The 18,790-nt window shown below is 45.5% G+C and overlaps 1 protein-coding gene across 10 annotated transcripts in view; it reads right to left on the bottom strand.

Moving 5' to 3' along the window:
* EHMT1 (euchromatic histone lysine methyltransferase 1) overlaps positions 1–18,790 on the bottom strand; it is a 1,124,912-nt gene that overhangs the window by 150,371 nt on the left and 955,751 nt on the right. For all 10 annotated transcript variants that reach the window (XM_085611576.1, XM_085611658.1, XM_085611650.1 and 7 more), the window contains 2 exons: positions 12,585–12,700; positions 11,598–11,684 (listed from right to left, as the gene is read on the bottom strand). In XM_085611576.1, the coding sequence (XP_085467702.1) occupies positions 11,598–11,684; positions 12,585–12,700 (203 nt within the window). The remainder of the gene's footprint in view (positions 1–11,597; positions 11,685–12,584; positions 12,701–18,790) is intronic.

Below are 18,790 nucleotides of genomic sequence, written 5' to 3'. Positions count from 1 at the left end.
GGAGTGGTTGGCTGAGGAAAGAAAGTGGGCAACGTGATAACCTGATTTATGTGAAAATCCGACACCACCTTGGGCAGGAAGCTCGGATGAGTACGTAGTACTATTCTATTGGCGTGGAAAACAGTGTAAGGCTCCTTGCAGCACAGGGCCTGAATCTCACTTACCCTGCGGGCTGAAGTGATGGCTACTAAGAAAGCAGCCTTCCAAGTCAAATGCTACAAAGATGCCTTATGGATAGGCTCAAAAGGAGTACCCATCAATTTGGAGAGAACGATGTTAAGCTCCCAGGGAGGAGAAGGGGACCTCACTGATGGAAACACTTTCTTAAGCCCTTCTAGGAAATCTTTGACTACAGGCAGTTGGAAGAATGAGGCCTGGGTAGGAGATTTTCTATAAGTTGTGATAGCAGCTAAGTGGACTCTGATAGAGGTGTACTTTAAACCAGACTTTGCCAAGTGCAGTAAGTAGGGGAAAATCACTTGTTCTTGACCTTGAGTCAGATCAAGAGCGTTATCCCTACACCAAATGTAAAACCTCTTCCACTTGAAGGCATGGGACTTACTAGTGGATGGCCTCTTTGCTTCCCGAAGAATGTTCATTCAGCTGGAAGATCTAGATGTCCGTACTGAATGACTTCAGGAGCCATGCAGTCAAGCGGAGGGAGGGGAGGTTGGGATGGAACACTCTCCCCATGTCCTTGGTCAATAAGTTCGGGAGGCAGGGCAACCTCCGGTGTGGCACCTCTGACAGCTGGAGGAGATCCGGGTACCACCACTGGCGTGGCCACTCCGGTGCTATCAGGATCATCATTGTGTTGGTCCTGTAGAACTTCTGTATGACCGCTGGGATGAGAGGGAGAGGAGGAAAAGCGTACAACAAAGTCTGCGACCAGCTGATCAAAAGTGTGTTCCCCCGTGATCCCTGCTGGGGAAACCTGGAGGCGAAGACGGGGCATTTTTTGTTTGCCGCGTCTGCGAACAGATCGATGTCCGGTACTCCCCATTTCCGGAAAATCTCCTGGGCGACGTCTTCGTTGAGCACCCAGTCTTGTGCTTCTACGAAGTCTCTGCTTAGGTTGTCTGCCTGCACGTTCAGAGTTCCTGGCAGGTGGAGTGCGATGATTGAAAGGCCTCTCGCCAGCAACCACTGCCAAATGGATTGGGCTTCCAGAGACAGGACTCGTGACTTGGTGCCTCCCTGCTTGTTCAGATAGAACATAGTTGTTGTGTTGTCTGTCTGAATCTGAATGTGGCTGGCTTGAAGAGACGGATACAGGGATTTGAGAGCCAGATGGACTGCTCGTAGCTCCAAGAAGTTGATGTGATAACTTCTTTCTGTATTGGACCAGAGACCTTGTACCCGCAGCTGGCCCATATAAGCACCCCAGCCCTGCATTGAGGCATCTGTGACCACTGTCCGTGTTGGAAGCGTCTGATGAAAAGGAACTCCTTGCAGCAGATGAGAACGTTTCATCCACCATCTGATGGAGTCCCTGGCAGCTTGATTTGATTTGATTTTATAATTTTATATAGCGCTGAATCACCCAAAAGGGTATCTCTGCGCTTGCAACAGCGGACTATCTAGAACTGGAAGAGGAATGTTTTCATCAGCTTTCTAAAATGGAAAAAGGACATTTCCGTACCAAGATATTGGGGAAGGCTGTTCCAAAACAAGGGAGACAAGTACGAAAAAGCCCTGCCACCAGAACGAGCTTTGTATATTCTAGGAACAGAGAGAAGTTTTTTTGATCCTGACCTCAGAGAGGATATAGGATTGTAAACCTTCAATTTCCTAGTTAGATAGCAAGGGCTAAGCTCATGTAGAGCTTTGAAAATCAAGCAGCCTGTTTTGAATTGTACTCTTTTTCTAATAGGCAGCCAGTGTAATTCATGCAATAAAGGTAGAGAGGGGGTTCTGGCCGGGGAATCCGTTACCAGGCGAGCAGCTGTATTTTGGATAACCTGTAATTTGTCCAAAGAGGCAGCATGAGCAGAGAGGAGAAGAGCATTACAATAATCAATCTTGCTCATGAGCAAGGCCTGAATTAGAGTCTTCTTAGTAGAGGATGGAAGATGCGGAAAAACTCTAAGTAAACTCAGAATGTGATAGCAAGACCCAGCAATGGTATTAACATGGGTCTGCAGAGTGAGTTTATTATCAAGCTTAACGCCCAGATTTTTTGCTACCTCTTTAGGTGCCCGGGCTTTACCCAACTCCTCCGGCCACCAACTAGGTGACCAACAGATGTCAGCACCTCCGAACAGCAGAATCTCAGATTTCTCAGAGATTAGCTGGAGATAGTTGATTTTCATCCAGGAGGCAATAGCGGTCATACCCTGAGAAAAGATGGTTTGTATTTCCGATCTCCTTTTGTCGAAGGTGAGGAGGAGTTGGGTATCGTCTGCATAAGAGATGGGATTAAATCCCAAATCCCTCATCAGTTTAGCCAGAGGCGTCACATAGATGTTAAATAAAGTAGGGCTCAAACATGAGCCCTGTGGGACGCCTCTGGTAACTTTTGAGCGAGCAGATGTATAAGGACCCATTGACACTGCCTGTGTACGATTGGACAAAAAATCTGACAGCCAGCTCAATGCAGAACCGTTGACGCCAAGGTCTGATAGTCTGTGCAAGAGGACTCGGTGGAAAATGGTATCAAACGCTGCTGAAAGGTCAAGCAGCACCAAAAGTGCCGCTTGACCTTGATCCAGAGCCATTCTGATATTATCCATCACCTCCACCAAGGCAGTCTCGGTACTATACTTAGAACGGAAGCCTGACTGCGAGACATCCAACGCACCAGAAGACTCAAGAAAAGCAGATAAGTGCTTGTTGATGTGCTTCTCCGTGATCTTGCTCTGTAGGGGAAGCAGCGAAATCGGGCGGTAGTTTGACAATACCTCAGGAGAGATGTTGGAGTTTTTGCGGATGGGAAGTATTTGCGCATGTTTCCACTTCTGAGGAAGGCAAGCAGATTTTAAAGAAGTGTTAATTATAGAACAAAATGGAGGCGCCAACAGCGCCGCAAATCTAGAGGAGATTTTAGCAGAAATAGTGTCCAGAGGAGATCCAGATGTGGTGCATTCCAGGAGTGTTTGCACTTCTGTGATAGTGATAGCAGGAAATGTAGTCAGACAGGGTCCTTCCTTATTGGGTTGCAGTATGAGCTCCGTGGAAGTAGGAGTAAGAGTATTAGAGAGGATGATATTTTGATAAATTCTTTCAATTTTTTGTTCAAAAAAAGAGGAAATATCATCACATAATGTCTGAGCAAAACTAACCCTGGTCTGGCAGGATATAGGGTTGGTAAAATCTTGTACAATTTGAAAAAGCTTCCTAGCATTGTTGCCAGCCTGTTCCAAAGTTTCGGCAATATGGGATTTACGAGCCAGTTTAACATTATAATGATAGGTTGCCATAGCTGCTTTGTAAGTAGTTTTAGCTTGCTCATTATGTGAGCGACGCCAAATCCGCTCCAGTTTTTTACAGGCACTCTTCTCCACACGTAATCCAGGCGTATACCAGCCAGTGGCAGATCTTTTAGGTGCATATCTGAGAGGCTTAAGAGGAATTACTCTATCGAGTAAATTACCTACTCTTGACTCAAAATGTTCAAGCAGCTGATCTACATCCCCTTGCATATTATTCCAATCCCACTCAGCAAACATATGGGAGAGATGGTTGGCCGTTAATTTGTGCCAAGGTCTGTAATGACGAGTAACAGATTTGTTATGTATCGTATAAGGATGGTCAATAGGACCCAGCAATTGGAAATTTATCATATAATGATCTGACCAAGTAAGCGGAAGAGTTTCACCACATTTAATATCCGAAGAATTGGCAAGGATGAGATCCAAAGTATGGCCGGCGATGTGGGTGGGCGCAGTGTTAATGATCTCTAGGCCACTGGCAGCAAGATCTTGTAAGCACAATCTAGCATCTTGATTGGAGGCATCTTCACTGTGGATGTTAAAATCACCAATCAGGAGAAATTTCCGCGTGGAGATTAAATAGGGAGAAATAAATTCAAGCAGTAGGCTAGTGAAATTTGATATGGATCCAGGCGGTCTATAAACTAGGGCGCCTTTCCAGATACAGCATGTAGTGAGATCCAATCTAAAGACAATGCATTCAAAGGATTCCGTCCCCATCTGATCAAGAATAGTAACAGTCAGTTCCTCTTTATAAATTAGGGCTATACCCCCACCCATTTTACCTATTCTATGCCGCCTAAGAATTCGATAGCCCTCGGGTATAGCTAGAGCAATGGCCGGAGTAGAGGAAGGTTTAAGAAATGCTTATTAAGCTTGATCTTCCCAGCGACCTGACCTCTGCAACCATTAATCTTCGAGTGCTTGTTGTAGAGGCCTCATGTGAAGGCGTGCATTGGGAACAATGTAAATGCACGAGGCCATCGACCCCAGTAGTGAAGACACTTGCATGGCTGTGGGAAATGCAGTGTCGAGAAGTGTGTGGCATTTGAGAAGCATTGATGATAACCTCTCCTCCGAAGGACACACGCTTGCCTTTGCGGAGTCCAGGGAGGCGCCCAGATAGTGTATCCGCTGAGTGGGATTGAGGACCGACTTTTTGTAGTGGACTTGTAATCCCAAGGACTGTAGTAGGTTGAGGCGGTACGAGAGATGGCTCTGGAGTAGTATAGGTGTGGAACTCTTCAGGAGCCAGTCGTCTAGATAGGGATAGACGAAGATCTTCCACTTGCGGAGGAAGGCAGCTACCACCACCATACACTTGGAGAATGTCCGTGGTGCGGATTTGAGGCCGAACGGCAGTACTCGGTACTGGTAGTGCTGACGAGAGACCTGAAACCTGAGGAATTTTCGATGTTTCACTGAGACAGGAATGTGGAAATAGGCGTCCTGCAGGTCAATGGCACACATTCAGTCTCCCTGGTGAAGGTGCGGAAAGATTTGATGCAGGGCTAGCATTCTGAACTTTTCCTTCCTGATCAACCTGTTCAGCAGGCGCAGGTCGAGGATAGGTCTGTACTCTTTGGTCACTCCTCGCTTTTGAACTAGAAAGTAGCGGGAGTATACTCCCTGATATCTTTGGAGAAGTGGGACTTCCTCTATGGCGTTCTTGGAGAGAAGAGTGGTTACTTCGTCCAGTAAAAGCTGATTTTGAAGTTGAGGAAGGTGCTTCAACTGCGGGGGCACTTGTGGAGGGGGAGACTTGAACCTCAGCAAGTAACCATGCTGTACAATATTCAGTACCCATTTGTCTCTTGTAATGGCTTCCCACTCTTCCAGGTGAAAAATGATACTTCCTCCTACCGGAGCGGCGAACGGGCGCGGAGGAAGTAAGGCCTCACTGTTTGGGAGGCTGCTTCATGGTGGACTGCTGCTGCTTGCATTCCCTCTTCCTCTGCCACAACCCCTCTGTTGGAATTGGGGTCTCTGCTGATTCTGAGAGGACCATTGAGGGGTTTGAACCCTCTGTTGAAAGGAACGTTTATCGCTCTGACGAAAGCGCTTCCGATATTCTTTGCGCTTCTCCAGCCCAGCAGCCTTGACGGTGTTCATTTCTGTTTTCATTTTAGTCATCTCGTCATCGGCATGAGCCCCGAACAAGGACGATCCGTTAAAAGGCAAGTTTAAAATCTTCTTCTGCGTATCAGGCTTGAGGCCTGTTAGTCGCAGCCAGGCTGAGTGTCGAGAACATACATCATGGGAGTAGCCATGAGCGGCGAGGTCTGAAACATCCGCAGCTGCACTTATGATCTGATTGGCTACAAGCCCACCTTCAAGAAGAATTTCGTTGAAACCCTGCCTGTCTTCCCTAGGAAGCTTTTCAGTGAACCTGGAGAGGGAATCCCAAAGAGATCGATCAGAACGCCCTAGAAGGGCTGAAGCACTCGCAACTTTCATGTATGAAGCCGATGTGTTGCACATTTTCCTGCCATAGGAATCCATCTGCTTACTGTCCTTATCTGGGGGGACAGAAGAAGAGACAGAGTGTGACTTCATGGCAGCCGCTACAATAACGGAGTCCACTGGAGGATCCGCTCTTAGGAATAAGGGATCCTCGGCTGGAGCCTTATATTTCTTGGCGAACCTTGAAGGCACAGAGCCCACCGTAGCAGGAGTGAGAAATGTGGTCATAGCTGGCTCCAACAGTCCTGGCACTAAAGGAAGCAGTGGTTTGGGAGCTGTGCGATGGTGTAAGGTGTCAAATATAATCGATGTGAGAACCACAGGGTTGTGCAATGTGATGTTCAGTTTCTGTGCACCCCTACCCAGGACATCAGAAAAGGTAGCGATGTCATCGATGGGAGACACCCGCGATGGAGGAGTCGAGGAGAAGGTCGGAGAATAGTCCTGGACCGAGGACCTCGTGGAGGAAGACCATGTGGGTGATCTTGTGCGTCGTCTCTTGTGGGGACGGTCGCTGTGATGAGCCCTGGACCTTGATCGGTGTCTAGAAGGTGATCTTGGCCTTCTGTGAGGAGAGGATCGATCTCTGGAACGTGATCGGCTTGTGGAAGGTGATCTTGGTCTACCAGGAGGAGATTTGCTTCTGTGCGGGGAGATTCTAGAGGGCGAATACGTGCAAGAATAGTCCGAGCCCGGACTTCTACAGTCACCTGTACCCACATCCTCCAGCCAGCGAGGTGAAAGACCGAACTTTTCTGCCGCTTTAGGTGATTTCTCCGGAGAAATCTGAACGATATGCAGTCCTGGGGACGATGACTGGTTCCCCGATGACGATCTGGACATCACTTTACGCTGGGTCTCCTCCGTGGCCGCTGCAGTTTTATCCCTCTACGTCAAACGCCTCGACGTCGATGAAGTCTGCGTCACCATCGGCGTCGACCGAGGAAATCCGCTTTGGGAACGCTGGTCCGCTCTTGACGGCGGTCTCGACGTCTATTGCCGACGGCGATATGGAGACCTCGATGTCGACCTTCGCCGTCGGGCTGGTGATCTCGACGTCGACCTTCGCCATCGGTCCGGCGCTTTCGACATCGAGTCGGAGTTGATCTTCTCGACATCGAATGATGAGACTTTGACGAAGCTCTCAACGTCGACAGGTCCACCTGCGGCGAGATGTTCGTCGTTGCACCTCTCGACGCTGACCCCCTCGAGGGAGGCGGAGTGTCTCGATGTCGACTGAAGCCTCGACGTCAACATTCCGGGTCTCATAAAAACAACAGCCTTCGAGCCCGAAGTGCTGTGCCTCGACGCTGACTTGTATGCGGTGGAGAATCTCTACATCGAGATGGTGTTTCGTCTCTCGACGCAGAAGAAAACCTGGGTCTTTTCGACGGTGACTTCGACGTCAACGGTGAATCTCCTGGATCCTTCTTCTTCCTGGGCTCAGGAGAGGTGATATGTCGCTGTTTTTTATGTTATTTGGCTGAAGAAGGTGGTTTGACGGGTGCATGGTGGCCTTCATGACGGCTTCTTCCCTTCTTCAGCTGGGCATGTAGTTTTATGCGCTCTCTATCGCGTAGAGTGCACCTGGAAAATTTCTGGCAGTGGGGGCACTGGCCAGGATTGTGTGAAGATGGAAGGCACACAATACACACAGAGTGTGGATCTGCCAGTGCCATCTTACTGCCACAGGAAGGGCATTTCCTGAATAAGGCAGGCATTCTTACTGGAAAAAATTAGAATTACACTAAAAAACATGCAGAATAAGCTTACAGGAGTCAGAAAATGTCGAGTTTTCTGAGAAAAATCTGAAGAAAAGTCACTAGCAGTCAAAAAACGTAAGAGCTCAAGCTCCAGGATCCTCAAAGAAGGAGCCGGAAAAAAGGTCTGACCTAAATGTCACCTGTGGTGCATCATGGGAGCAGGGGGTCTCCTACAGGTCTTAAAGGCACGGTCCCCCTACTCTAATGCCTTAAAGACAAGGTGTTAGTTTTCTTTCTTTTCTTGATACTCTGCTGTAGCCTACAGGCAAATGCCTGCAATTACAAGTTTGCTTTATGGCAATAAAGCATTGTTGTGGGACAATTGGTTTAGTGCTTCCTTTTTTCCTTATGGGTTAGGGGTACTACAATGCAAACCTATGTAATTTCAGCATTTCTGCCATGTATGAAACATTTTAGACTGCATGTATATGTTTATATGTGTGTATATATATATATATATATATACGGGTTCGATTCTAAATTTGGTATAGATAATTTTGAAATATCTATTATACTGCTTTTATATATTCCCTCTATATATTACTTTATATTCTTAATTACGAGATAAGGGAATATTTAAGATTTTCATGTGATTTGAATTACTCGAATCAGTAAACAACAATGTTGGATGGGTTCTGTAATAACTAAGTCAAATACTGTTAACACTTGAATCGTATAGATTAGCTCACCGGCTTAATACAGTACCTCTTTATGTAGATAGAGACAGGGGTTCGATTCTAACCCTAATGAAAGAAATTTATATTTTTTAAATAATTTTTATTTTTTATTAGTTTGCCCGAAATAACTATAATTTGACATATATTAAGTGGCAACCAAATAATGACTTTCTATAACCTCCTCTGGATTTAATGATCGCTAGGAATGTGAAGTGTTGTCCGCTTCATTGAAAAGGTTCGTACGTTTAAAAACTCGTTTTCCCGCCGTTTTCCAATTAGTTAATTGAATGCAGAACATATATAACGGCTAGGGTACTAAAGGAGTCTAACCTTTGCTAACGGACGGATGTTCTGAACCTGGAACCCTCTTCATTTTTTAGCGGTAAGAAGGACTCTGGCACTCTGTAAGCCTGATTAGAGTTGAAGCTTATGTGTAGAATATAGGAAGGTAGCGGATTTGTAACTTTAACCTCCCGTTTTTTGAACTTCTGAATTTGTAACAGTTTAGCGGCAAGAAGGTTTCTGGCACACTGATAGCCTGATTAGTAGTAGAGCGTTTTTTGAGAATACTAAAGGTAGTCAATTCAGAACTCGTATTTCTCGTCTGTTTTGAATTTCTAAGTTGTAATAATTTTATTTTAACAGGGCTTCGTGACGAAAGAGAAATAGAAATAAACGTAGATTTGGTTAGATGGTGAAACAACTGTTTTTATATTTTTATATTGATTTAGACAGTTAGAGGTCAATAAACAAAATGCTGTATATCTGTGATACTATACTACTGAAGAAGTACAGAAGTATTTCTTAATTGTAGATACTGATTGTAGTAGAAAGTTATAAATTTCTAGAGAGAAACCGTAGCAGGACCGAATAGATTGTGTAATGTATCTCTATAGGTCGTATTATGGAACGCTAAGTGAGCAACTAAACAGACTTTAAACTTCAAATACAAGGTTTTGGCGGAATAGAATCAAGGACAAGGTGAGATTGTGTTCTTTGACAAAATAATTCTCCTCTATAGGTGAGAATACAAACTAAAAGAGTGAAGCTATCAGAAATTCTAAAATATAAATCAATTAATAATGACTCAACTCTATCTGTAGGAACTGTTTCTCAATAAAGGGAGAGCCTATCAACTGGGAAGATTTTGTCAGCCTATTTAAAAAGACACCAATAATGGAAGATGAGGTAAAACTCTGCTCCTGTGTTGAAATTAAAATGTTTTCAGAATGGAAAATTTATCACCAATTAAAGAATATATATTGGAGAATACAAGACAGCCTATTAGAATGTCAGGCCTATTTCCTTTATCTCATAATTTTATGTATTTTTGCTTTTACGTTATTTGTATATTCTCTTTATATATCACAGTTTAAAAATAGTATTGTAGAACTGTCTTGCACATGTACATTAGAACATGATTGTATTAGTGGATTCTAAGTTTATCAATTTTTGTTTGTATGACAGCCCTGAAGAAGCGCAGCTGGCGCGAAACACGTGTTGGCATTTACTGTGATATTTCTTTGCGAATTCTTTTAAGAAATAAGAATAAAACATCAAGAAATCAATCAACTAAGAAGACTTATCGTTTGTGGATTATTGAAAACATTGATTACTTTTGTTCTCAGAAGTGTTTGTGTGTATATATATATATATATATATATATATATATATATATATATATATATATATATATATACATACACACACATACATACATATATATACATATTTTCTATATGCTCCGGGATCCCGCACGTGGGCGGGGATTATTCATAGATTATGACTATTGATGAGTAACCCCTGGATGAGAAAGGGCAGGGACCAATGGGCCCCTTCCATGGGGTAGGTGCACCGCCTATTCTGCCACTCCGGTGGGAGGGGGGCAGGAGCCTGTCCCTGGTTGGCTGGGTCACCCCATCCTCAAGATGACGGGCACACATGGTTGTGCTTCACCTCGCTTCCCCTCCCTTAGGGGTGGAGTTGGCAGAGGCGGGCACACCTCTCTTCTTCACTTGTTTTTCCCGCTGGTTCTCCTGCCCAAAGTGGGGGGTAGAACCAGTGGGGACCAGTTGCTGAAAGCAGCAAATGGTCTGGAGAAGCTCACAAAGGCGGCATGCCTTTGAAGCTTCTCCTTCGTGAACCCTGCCCATCCTGGGGGAGGAGGCTTGGCACCTCATCCCAGGATGTGCATTGTTTCAGGCCCCCGAGAGCAGCAAGCTCTCGACCCAGGGGTCCAGAAACATGTCTGGTGGTCGCAGCCTGCACAGCCACTCAGTCAGGTCACTGGGAGTTGGTTGAATTTCAGAGGGCATCAGTGCGGGTTTAATGTGCCGAGAAGTTTGATACCAAACTTCTCAGTCTTCAGTGTAGCCATCATGGTGCTGGGGAGTTCGTAATGACAAACTCCCAGCACCATATACTCTTACTGGCAACACTGCACTTACAGGACCCAGGAATGAACTTGGGCACTGTAGGGGTACAGGGCTCATGCACTCGTACCCTAACCACTGGCACAGGGCACCCAGCTATAGGGGTGGCTGATGTATGCCAGGGCAGTGGTTCGTGGGCATGGCACATAGGGATGTGTGCCATGTTGCCTTGGTGTTTTGTTCTGCACCCAGACACTCCGCCTGCAGAGACAGTGTTCGTGTGTCAGGGTACAGGGCCTCTAAGGGTGGCACAATAGGTGCTGCAGACCTCAGGGGCCTTCTCTGGTCACAGTGCCCTGGGTACCTAAGGTACCATTTACCAGGGGCTGATATGTGGCCAGAGATGCCAATTGGGTTTAGGCTTCAATACAATTTTAGGGAAGGAACACAGGAGCCCAGGGCACACTAAGTCAAAGTACATCATCAATTCAGCAAAAAGTGGGGGTATACCATGATAGAAAGAGGGCACTTTCTCACAAACCGCTAGTGTTCCATTTTGTGCTTCTTATGACATCAAGTTGAAGAACGACTCCAGGAGTAGGTAACTGAGAAAGCATTTGAATAAGACCCTCTGCAAGGGGTTCTGGAGCTCTCCTTTATGGTTGCTTTTAAAATCTTAGTCTCTTTCCAGAATTAATTTGGCTGCTCTAGACTACGAAGGCTGATGCCTGGCACTAGTAACTTATTATGGCTGAAAAATGTTTAAATCAATTCTGCTATCTGTGCAATGGTTTCCTTAAGGAACGAGTATCCATTAGAAAAATATTGCAGCATAGAGATGAGCACTCGTCAACTTTAGTGAATGACAATTCAACTAAGGGCAGGACTTACTCGCATACAAAGGTCCCCAATGGAATATCTTGCTGCGTCTGGACACCCCATCCCATATTTTTGGTTCGGTAAAGCTGCAATCGAACCCTGTAGAAATAAAAACATATATTAGAAATACTTTTTAAAAAACGTCCGTTAAAATAACTTACGTTTATATTCATGGAAAAAGATTCTGCAGTTGGATACAACAAAACATAGGATACTTCACAGACAGTCTGGTACTGCTACAATTTGTAAAAAAATAAAATGAAAATAAAAGTCTTAATTGAAAAAACACAGGATGCAAAATCTGGAGCTTGCTACAGAATACTACTGCACCATTACCATTGGTCATGCTGTAGGAATGTTCTCAGGGAGCAGTGTTAGTAGTGCTGCCAAATAACCTGTGGTGGTGGTGTACCACAGAATCGTAAGTGACAGTGCTGCTGCAATTCCCACTGGAAGCATCTTTGAGCAGCAGCCAGATGATACAGCTGGCAACACCCAGGTAATGCTGCACAGGGCTCTTTCAGAAGCTAGCTGCACAGGCACCAAAAGGAGGCAGCTGTGGCACTTTAGAAGAGTAGCTGTGAGAGGTGAGGAACCTGCAGACAGCTGTTTGAGTTCTGTAGCAATAGTACTCCCCCTTTTCTTAAAGAAGATGCATTTCCCCATGAGGCTTCTTAAGGTCAATTCCTACTTTATCAAATACACGAAAATTCAAAGGGCAAATTTACTTAGTGTCTTTAGAACATGTTCTGGTTTCCTGCAGGCTATCATATGCAATGCGCAACAGTTTAGTCTAGTGGGTAGGTTTTTCCCCCAGAATAAAGCAGAGACTTCTTACCCAAGACCTTGCAAACGTGGATGGTTGTTGGTTGGAATATGGAGTTTTAGTGATAGGGATTTTCTTTCATATTTCAATAAGACTTGCTCTTTAACTATTTGCTCAAGTTTATTATACCACTATGAATACTAAACAGAATAAAACAAAGTCAGCGTACTCACCTGAGACCATTCTGTACCACACGATTGCGGCATGTCCTCCAACAAGAGCAGGCATGGTTACACTCAAAGATCAAAGGTGGCTCCATCATATTAAACTCAGGCAGGAGTCGTCCACTCTGTAGCAAACCGTGTAAGTAAGAGGGAAACATTACTTCTTTGTACGTCATCAGGGCCATTACCATTATAATCACAAATATGACTATCTCTGCCCATGCGCAAGATCATGCAGCATATTTATAAGGAGAATATCCATGTCCTACAAAAAAAAGTAAAGTTATTTACATTTAGTAATGCTCAGATTCCTCACCTTCAGAATAATCTTAGGTGCCAGACTAGATCTATATTTTTAACAGCAAATGCTTCTGCTCCCTGCTGGGTGTCACAGTTAGACTGTGATGCACTACCTTAGAGTGATGGCACAGAGTTGCCAGCCCTGTGAGTGGACGTCAGTTTTGTACTCCTCCGCACCTTCAATTAGTCAAGGTAATGGCTATAAGAAAAGTCGTTTTGCAAGTTAAAGTCAGTAAAGACATGTGTGGGCTCAAATTTTGGAACCTAGGAAGGACAATGGTAAACTCTCATGGTGGCAATGGAGACCAAGTGAAGGAGGAAGGAGGTGTGGAGCGGCAGGGGGGTTGGATTGGCATTATCTTCCTAATACTTCAAATAAATCGTTTTCTACAGGTATTCTGAAGAAAACAATATTTGAGGAGGAGATTTCCTATAGGCAAGGATTGCTGCAAGATGTACCTTAACTGAGGAAAAGTTCCATCTAGATTGCGTTAAATGAAGAAGATACAGGATTCAAACATATTCTTGAGAACTGGGGGGACAGTAGTTGTTTTGGATGCAGAACCATTTCTATTTGAGAGCATATGATGTTCTGGTGGAAGGACGCTTTGCCTCTTTCAGAATGTCCATTTAGTCCTGTGGCAAAATATTATGCTCTTTCTGCAGGAGTTAAGGTCCCTCTGGAGCCATTAGGATCAATCTGGCTATCCAATGGGACAGAGAAACATTCTAGGAATTCGCAGAATCGAAGGGAATGTGTAACAAAAACATCCATGCCCAGTCTGTCAATAGGGCTTTCCTGTTCAACCCTGGTCGATAGTACTTAAGAGACACTGTGGGTATTTCTTGTTTTGTGAGTATGCGAATAGATCTAGCTATCAAAATCCTCAATTGTGAAAGAAACTTTGCAGAGCATTGTCACCGAGGACACACGCATGGTTTTCTTTAAACAACCTGCTGATCGAGTCTGCCTCAACATTCTGAATTCCTAGAACGTGAACCTCTGTGGTAAGTCTCCTGCAATGTGCCATTTCCAATTGGTTTGTGCTTCTAGAGCTAGAGGTCTGGAAGTCATACCTCTTTGCTTGTTCAGATAGTATATTGCGGTTGTGTTAACTGCCTGAGCAAGAACATACCTTGTCTTCAATGATGAAATAAAAAAACTTGCAGTACACAGAAATGGAATGTTCTCTCTTTCTCTGCGCACGTTACTGAACCTGAAAACGGCCCTAGGAGCACCTTATCTAAGAAGAGAGACATCTGATGATGGTCTGTGCTTGAATTTCCAGACAAAACTTCTTTCAGAATGTGTAGCAGATCTAAATGGAAGCACGATCCAGCGGGAGATGGTTCTCTTCTGCGCAGTCTTGCCTTTTTTCTGTCGAGAGAACTCCACAAAAAAGTAGACTGTCCACCCAGTCAGTGTTCTTTGGTACGATCAATATAAAAGCTTAGCGCTCTCTTGTGGTTAATAGGCTAGTCTCTTCTCTTCCTTAGAGGAGTGAGGCAGAGCATAGAACACAGGCACGGTGAAGCTTTGACTGATGTGGAACAGCACCACAACTTTAGGAATGATGGATGCCCATGTCCACCAAAAAGCTTGTCTTAGTAAACGGTGGTGTATGGCAGGTTGACAAGGCCTGAAGCTCACTCAACACGTGACGCCAATGAAATGGCGATGAGGGTCACTGTCTTAAGGGTGAGAAGCCACAAGAGACAACAGTGAAGTAGCTCAAAGGGAGAGCACATCCAATATAAGAGGATCAAGTTAAGGTCCTACTGTGGCATGACAAATGGAGGAGGAAATATTATTATTAATATTTAGGATTTGTAGATTGCATAGCTGCCCTAGGGCTTCCCAGCGCTAGGAGACGGGGAGCAAGCGGAGGCTGGACGGAAGTTAGAGGTACTGCGTGAACAGCCTTGTTTTTATTGACTTCTGAAATTCTAATTCTATGTCCAGGGTCCGAGATTCCCATGGTCCCGAGAGTTCCAGAGTTTGGGAGCTAGGTGGGCGAAGGATCTACCTCCCATCTTGCTTTCCTGGCACCAATTGGTTTTAGGACTCCTTCCGAGCTTGATCTCAGATTCCTATTTGGGACATATGGGAACACCAGGTTTCTGAGTTTTATAGGGCCCCTATTGTGTAATGCTCTGTGCGATATAATCAGTGCTTTGAATTTGATTCTGGTCTCTACTGGGAGCCAATGCAGTCCTTTAAGGTTCTTTTTTGCAGACTCCCGAGCTGGGGCCTTACACACCAGCCTTGCTACCGCGCTCTGGACCACCTGAAGTCTGTTGGTCACGTATTTCGGAAAAGCCAAGTCCTGGGCACACGTTAGTATAATAGAAACAATGATTGATGATGTTCTGAACATTTGAAGAGCTGTTATTGAAAGTCCACTTGAATAGTCAATATTAATAGTTTTAATCTCAAATAGTAAAAGACAAAGGACAACCAGCCAACACGTGTTTCATCACAATGGGAAGTATCCCGTGACTTCTTCAGGGCTGTACAAGATGCGCGGAATTGGAGGAATCGCTCCGCTGGTGATAATTCCAACCTGGCTGGTCTGGGAAAAGTAAAAGGTGCTGTGATCCAAAGTAATGTGAAGGGAGCTCCGGCTTGCGGTGACCCCAAGAATGGTTGAGAGAACGTGGGTCAGTGGGTGAACATCTCCACGGGTCCTAAAATCAAGGAAAAATTCAGTAGATTGGATAAGGAACCTCCAGGATAATGGAGTTTGTATGAAAGTGCCATCTTTCTTGCATGGTATGGCCCCGCTTTTTGCTGAATTGCTGATGTACTTTGACTGAGTGTGCTCTGGCTCCTGCCAATCAGGTACCCTGGGCCTGTGTTCCTTCCCTAAAACTGCATGACAGCCTAAACCCAAATGGCATCTCTGGCCACAGGTCAGCCCCTGGTAAATGGTACCATAGGTACCCAGGGCACTGTGACCAGAGAAGGCCCCTAAGGGCTGAAGCACTCATTGTGCCACCCTTAGAGGCCCTGGACCCTTACACACAGAGAGTCGACATGGCACACACCCTGTGTGACATGCCCACAACACACACTGCCCTGGCATACATCAGCCACCCCTCTAGCTGGGTGCCCTATGCCAGTGGTGTGGGTACAGGTGCATGAGCCCTGTGCCCCTACAGTACCCAGGTCCATTCCTGGGTACTGTAAGTGTAGTGCTGCCATTTAAGAGTATATGGTGCTGGGAGACCGTCAACACGAACTCCACAGCACCATTCTGGCAACACTGAAGACTGAGAAGTTTGGTATCAAACTTCTCAGCACATTAATGTGCATGCCGCCTTTGTGCGCTTCTCCAGGTCACTTGCTGTACTCAGCAACTGGCCCCTACCGGTTCTGACCCCCACCCTGGCGGGAAGACTGGCAGGAAATCCCAAGGAAGGAAAGGGGGTGTGTCAGCCTCTGCCAAACCCACCCCTCAGGTGGGGGAGCCGAGGTGAAGCACATCTCCGGGCTTTCGCCATCTTGAAGATGGGAAGTCCTGCCCAATCAGGAGTAGGCTTCTGTCCCCCTCCCACAGGAGAGTGGCAGGATAGGAGGTGTACCCACCCCAGGGAAGGGACCCATTAGTCCCTGCCCTTTACCTACCTGTAACGCCCCTAAATGTAGTATTTAGGGGCACCCTGAACCTTCCTTCCTCATATCCAGATTCCGAAACAGCAAAGAAGATCAAGCAACAAGAAGACCTGCCGTGCAGCTGCTAACAAGAGGAAGACACCAAATGCTTTGGCCCCAGCCCTACAGGCCTGTCGACCCTCGAACCTGCTCCTGCTAAACCCCGGCATCTCCAGTGGTCAGCAACCTCACAAACCCCGGAGGACCTGGCTATCTTGGGACTCTAAGCAACTGGGATTCCCACAAGCAGTGGTACTGCTCAAAGCAAGTAACTGACCCCTGGCATCAGCCAGGAACCGCGAACCCTGCACACTTCGCCCGCCAAGCCTGGCCTGTGCTGGAGTGGACAAACACCACAAGGACATCCCCCGGCGATTGTGACCCCAAATCCAGCACCCAAGGACCCACCTCAACGCTCCTGACGACGCCTGCAGCCTCAGAACCAGGGACCCCTTCAACCGCAATCAACAGAGGGTAAGATTTCCCGACACCAAAAGGCATCCCTGCACCCGGCGCCCTGCGGCCCCCTGTGTCCAACTTCTGGGTGCCTACCTATCCTCCAACTACCCAACTTACCTCTCGAAGTGGTGGTCACACCTGAAGAATCTTCGTCCCCGAGCTTGCAGTCTATGTTCGTTCTTGAGCTACTCCATTGCAATCCATTGAGCGCCCGACGGCTCAAAAGCACCCTGCACCTAGCCGCCCGAGTGCCCCTGGCAGTGTAACCTCTACACCTATCTACTTCCCGATTTGCCCTGAGCAAGTGACCAGGAGCCCAGCTCCCACAGCCGCGTGGCCTGCTAGTCAGCAGCCACCAACCAAAGGCCCCCTGCCTCCCATAGGATAACATTGGGCCTAACTCACTCTGCACCCGGCTGCCCCTGTGGGTGTAACAACTGTACTTACCTGACCCTGGGAGACCCTTGAGTCTATGCCCAGAACCTTAACTCTGCCAGTCGAGTACTTATCCGAAAGCCGATAACTCACTTTTCTTCCATAGGGTAACACTGACTGGTTTCACTTGGAAATTCTTCTAAGTGTGGGGTTTCTAAACTTTAAAATATTCACCTAAAATCAACCGAGTAACGAAACGAAAATACTCACCTGCTATCAGGAGAGATCCCAGTGCTGGATGTAGTGCCCAGCACTGACCCTGAAAAGTAATTACAACCGTACTAACCGCTAACCCAATTTTCTTCCATAGGAAACCATTGACTGTTTTTCTGTGAAATTTCTTCAAAGTGTCGATTTTTGCAAACTACAAATATTCTTTAAAAATCGCACCAACTGTGAAAACGTAATTACTTACCTGTTTTAGATAGATGTCCCAGTGCTGAACCTAGGAGTCCAGAACTGGATTACAAAAGTAACGAGAACATACTTTACCGATAATTTGAATTTCCTTACAAAGGATAACATTGCCTGTGTCGATTTTGCAAATCTAGAAATATTTGGTAATAATCGCCTGTATAACCAAAACACATTCTTTCAACTGTTTACAGGTGATGCACCAGTGCTGGATCCAGCATCCAACACGGAGTTAGAAAAAGTAACAATAACCCCACTTACCTGTTAAGTGAATTTCCTCTCATAGGATAACATTGGTGATTCTATGAGAAAACGTTTCTAAGTGTCAGCTTATAAAATACCAAAATATTGCTTACAAATCACTACTGTAACCAAAACGCTTTTACTCATTTGTTTACAGGATGTCCCAGGACTGAATCCAGGATCAAGTCCTGTGGTTAGAAAAGTAATCCTTAAAGTAACTAATTGCATTTAACTAGAAATTCCCATTGAGCTCAATGTATTATTGTGTTTGAATTTGTGTTGCCTATCGCAACCACTGTAACTATTATATTCATAAGTCTATTGCCTATTGAAAAGTATTTATCCAAAGCATCTCAATCTGAGAAAGTATATTTTGATACCTATTGTTGGTTCTAAAATAAAACAACTACATATTTTTATACAAAAACCATTGGCCTAGAGTTCAGTTCTTGAGTGTGTGAGACCATTTGCTGACTGAGTGTGTACAACAAATGCTTTACACTGTTCTCTGATACTGCCTTACTGCTCGACCAAGCTACCACTTTAGAGAGTAAGGTTATATCTAACTTTCGCCTCTGACAAACCTCTGGGGACTGGGGACTCTGTTCACACTGTACCTATTTGGGAACAGTATATACAGAGCCACTTTCCTACAGAGTTCCCACACTAATGCCAGCAGCTTGTAAAAGGGCGAATCTGTCGGTCTACA

Source organism: Triturus cristatus, chromosome 1_2, assembly GCF_964204655.1.
Source record: "Triturus cristatus chromosome 1_2, aTriCri1.1, whole genome shotgun sequence".
NCBI classification, from domain to species: domain Eukaryota; kingdom Metazoa; phylum Chordata; class Amphibia; order Caudata; family Salamandridae; genus Triturus; species Triturus cristatus.
Note: the sequence above shows the minus strand (reverse complement) of the source record. Positions and strands in the feature narration are given on the sequence as shown.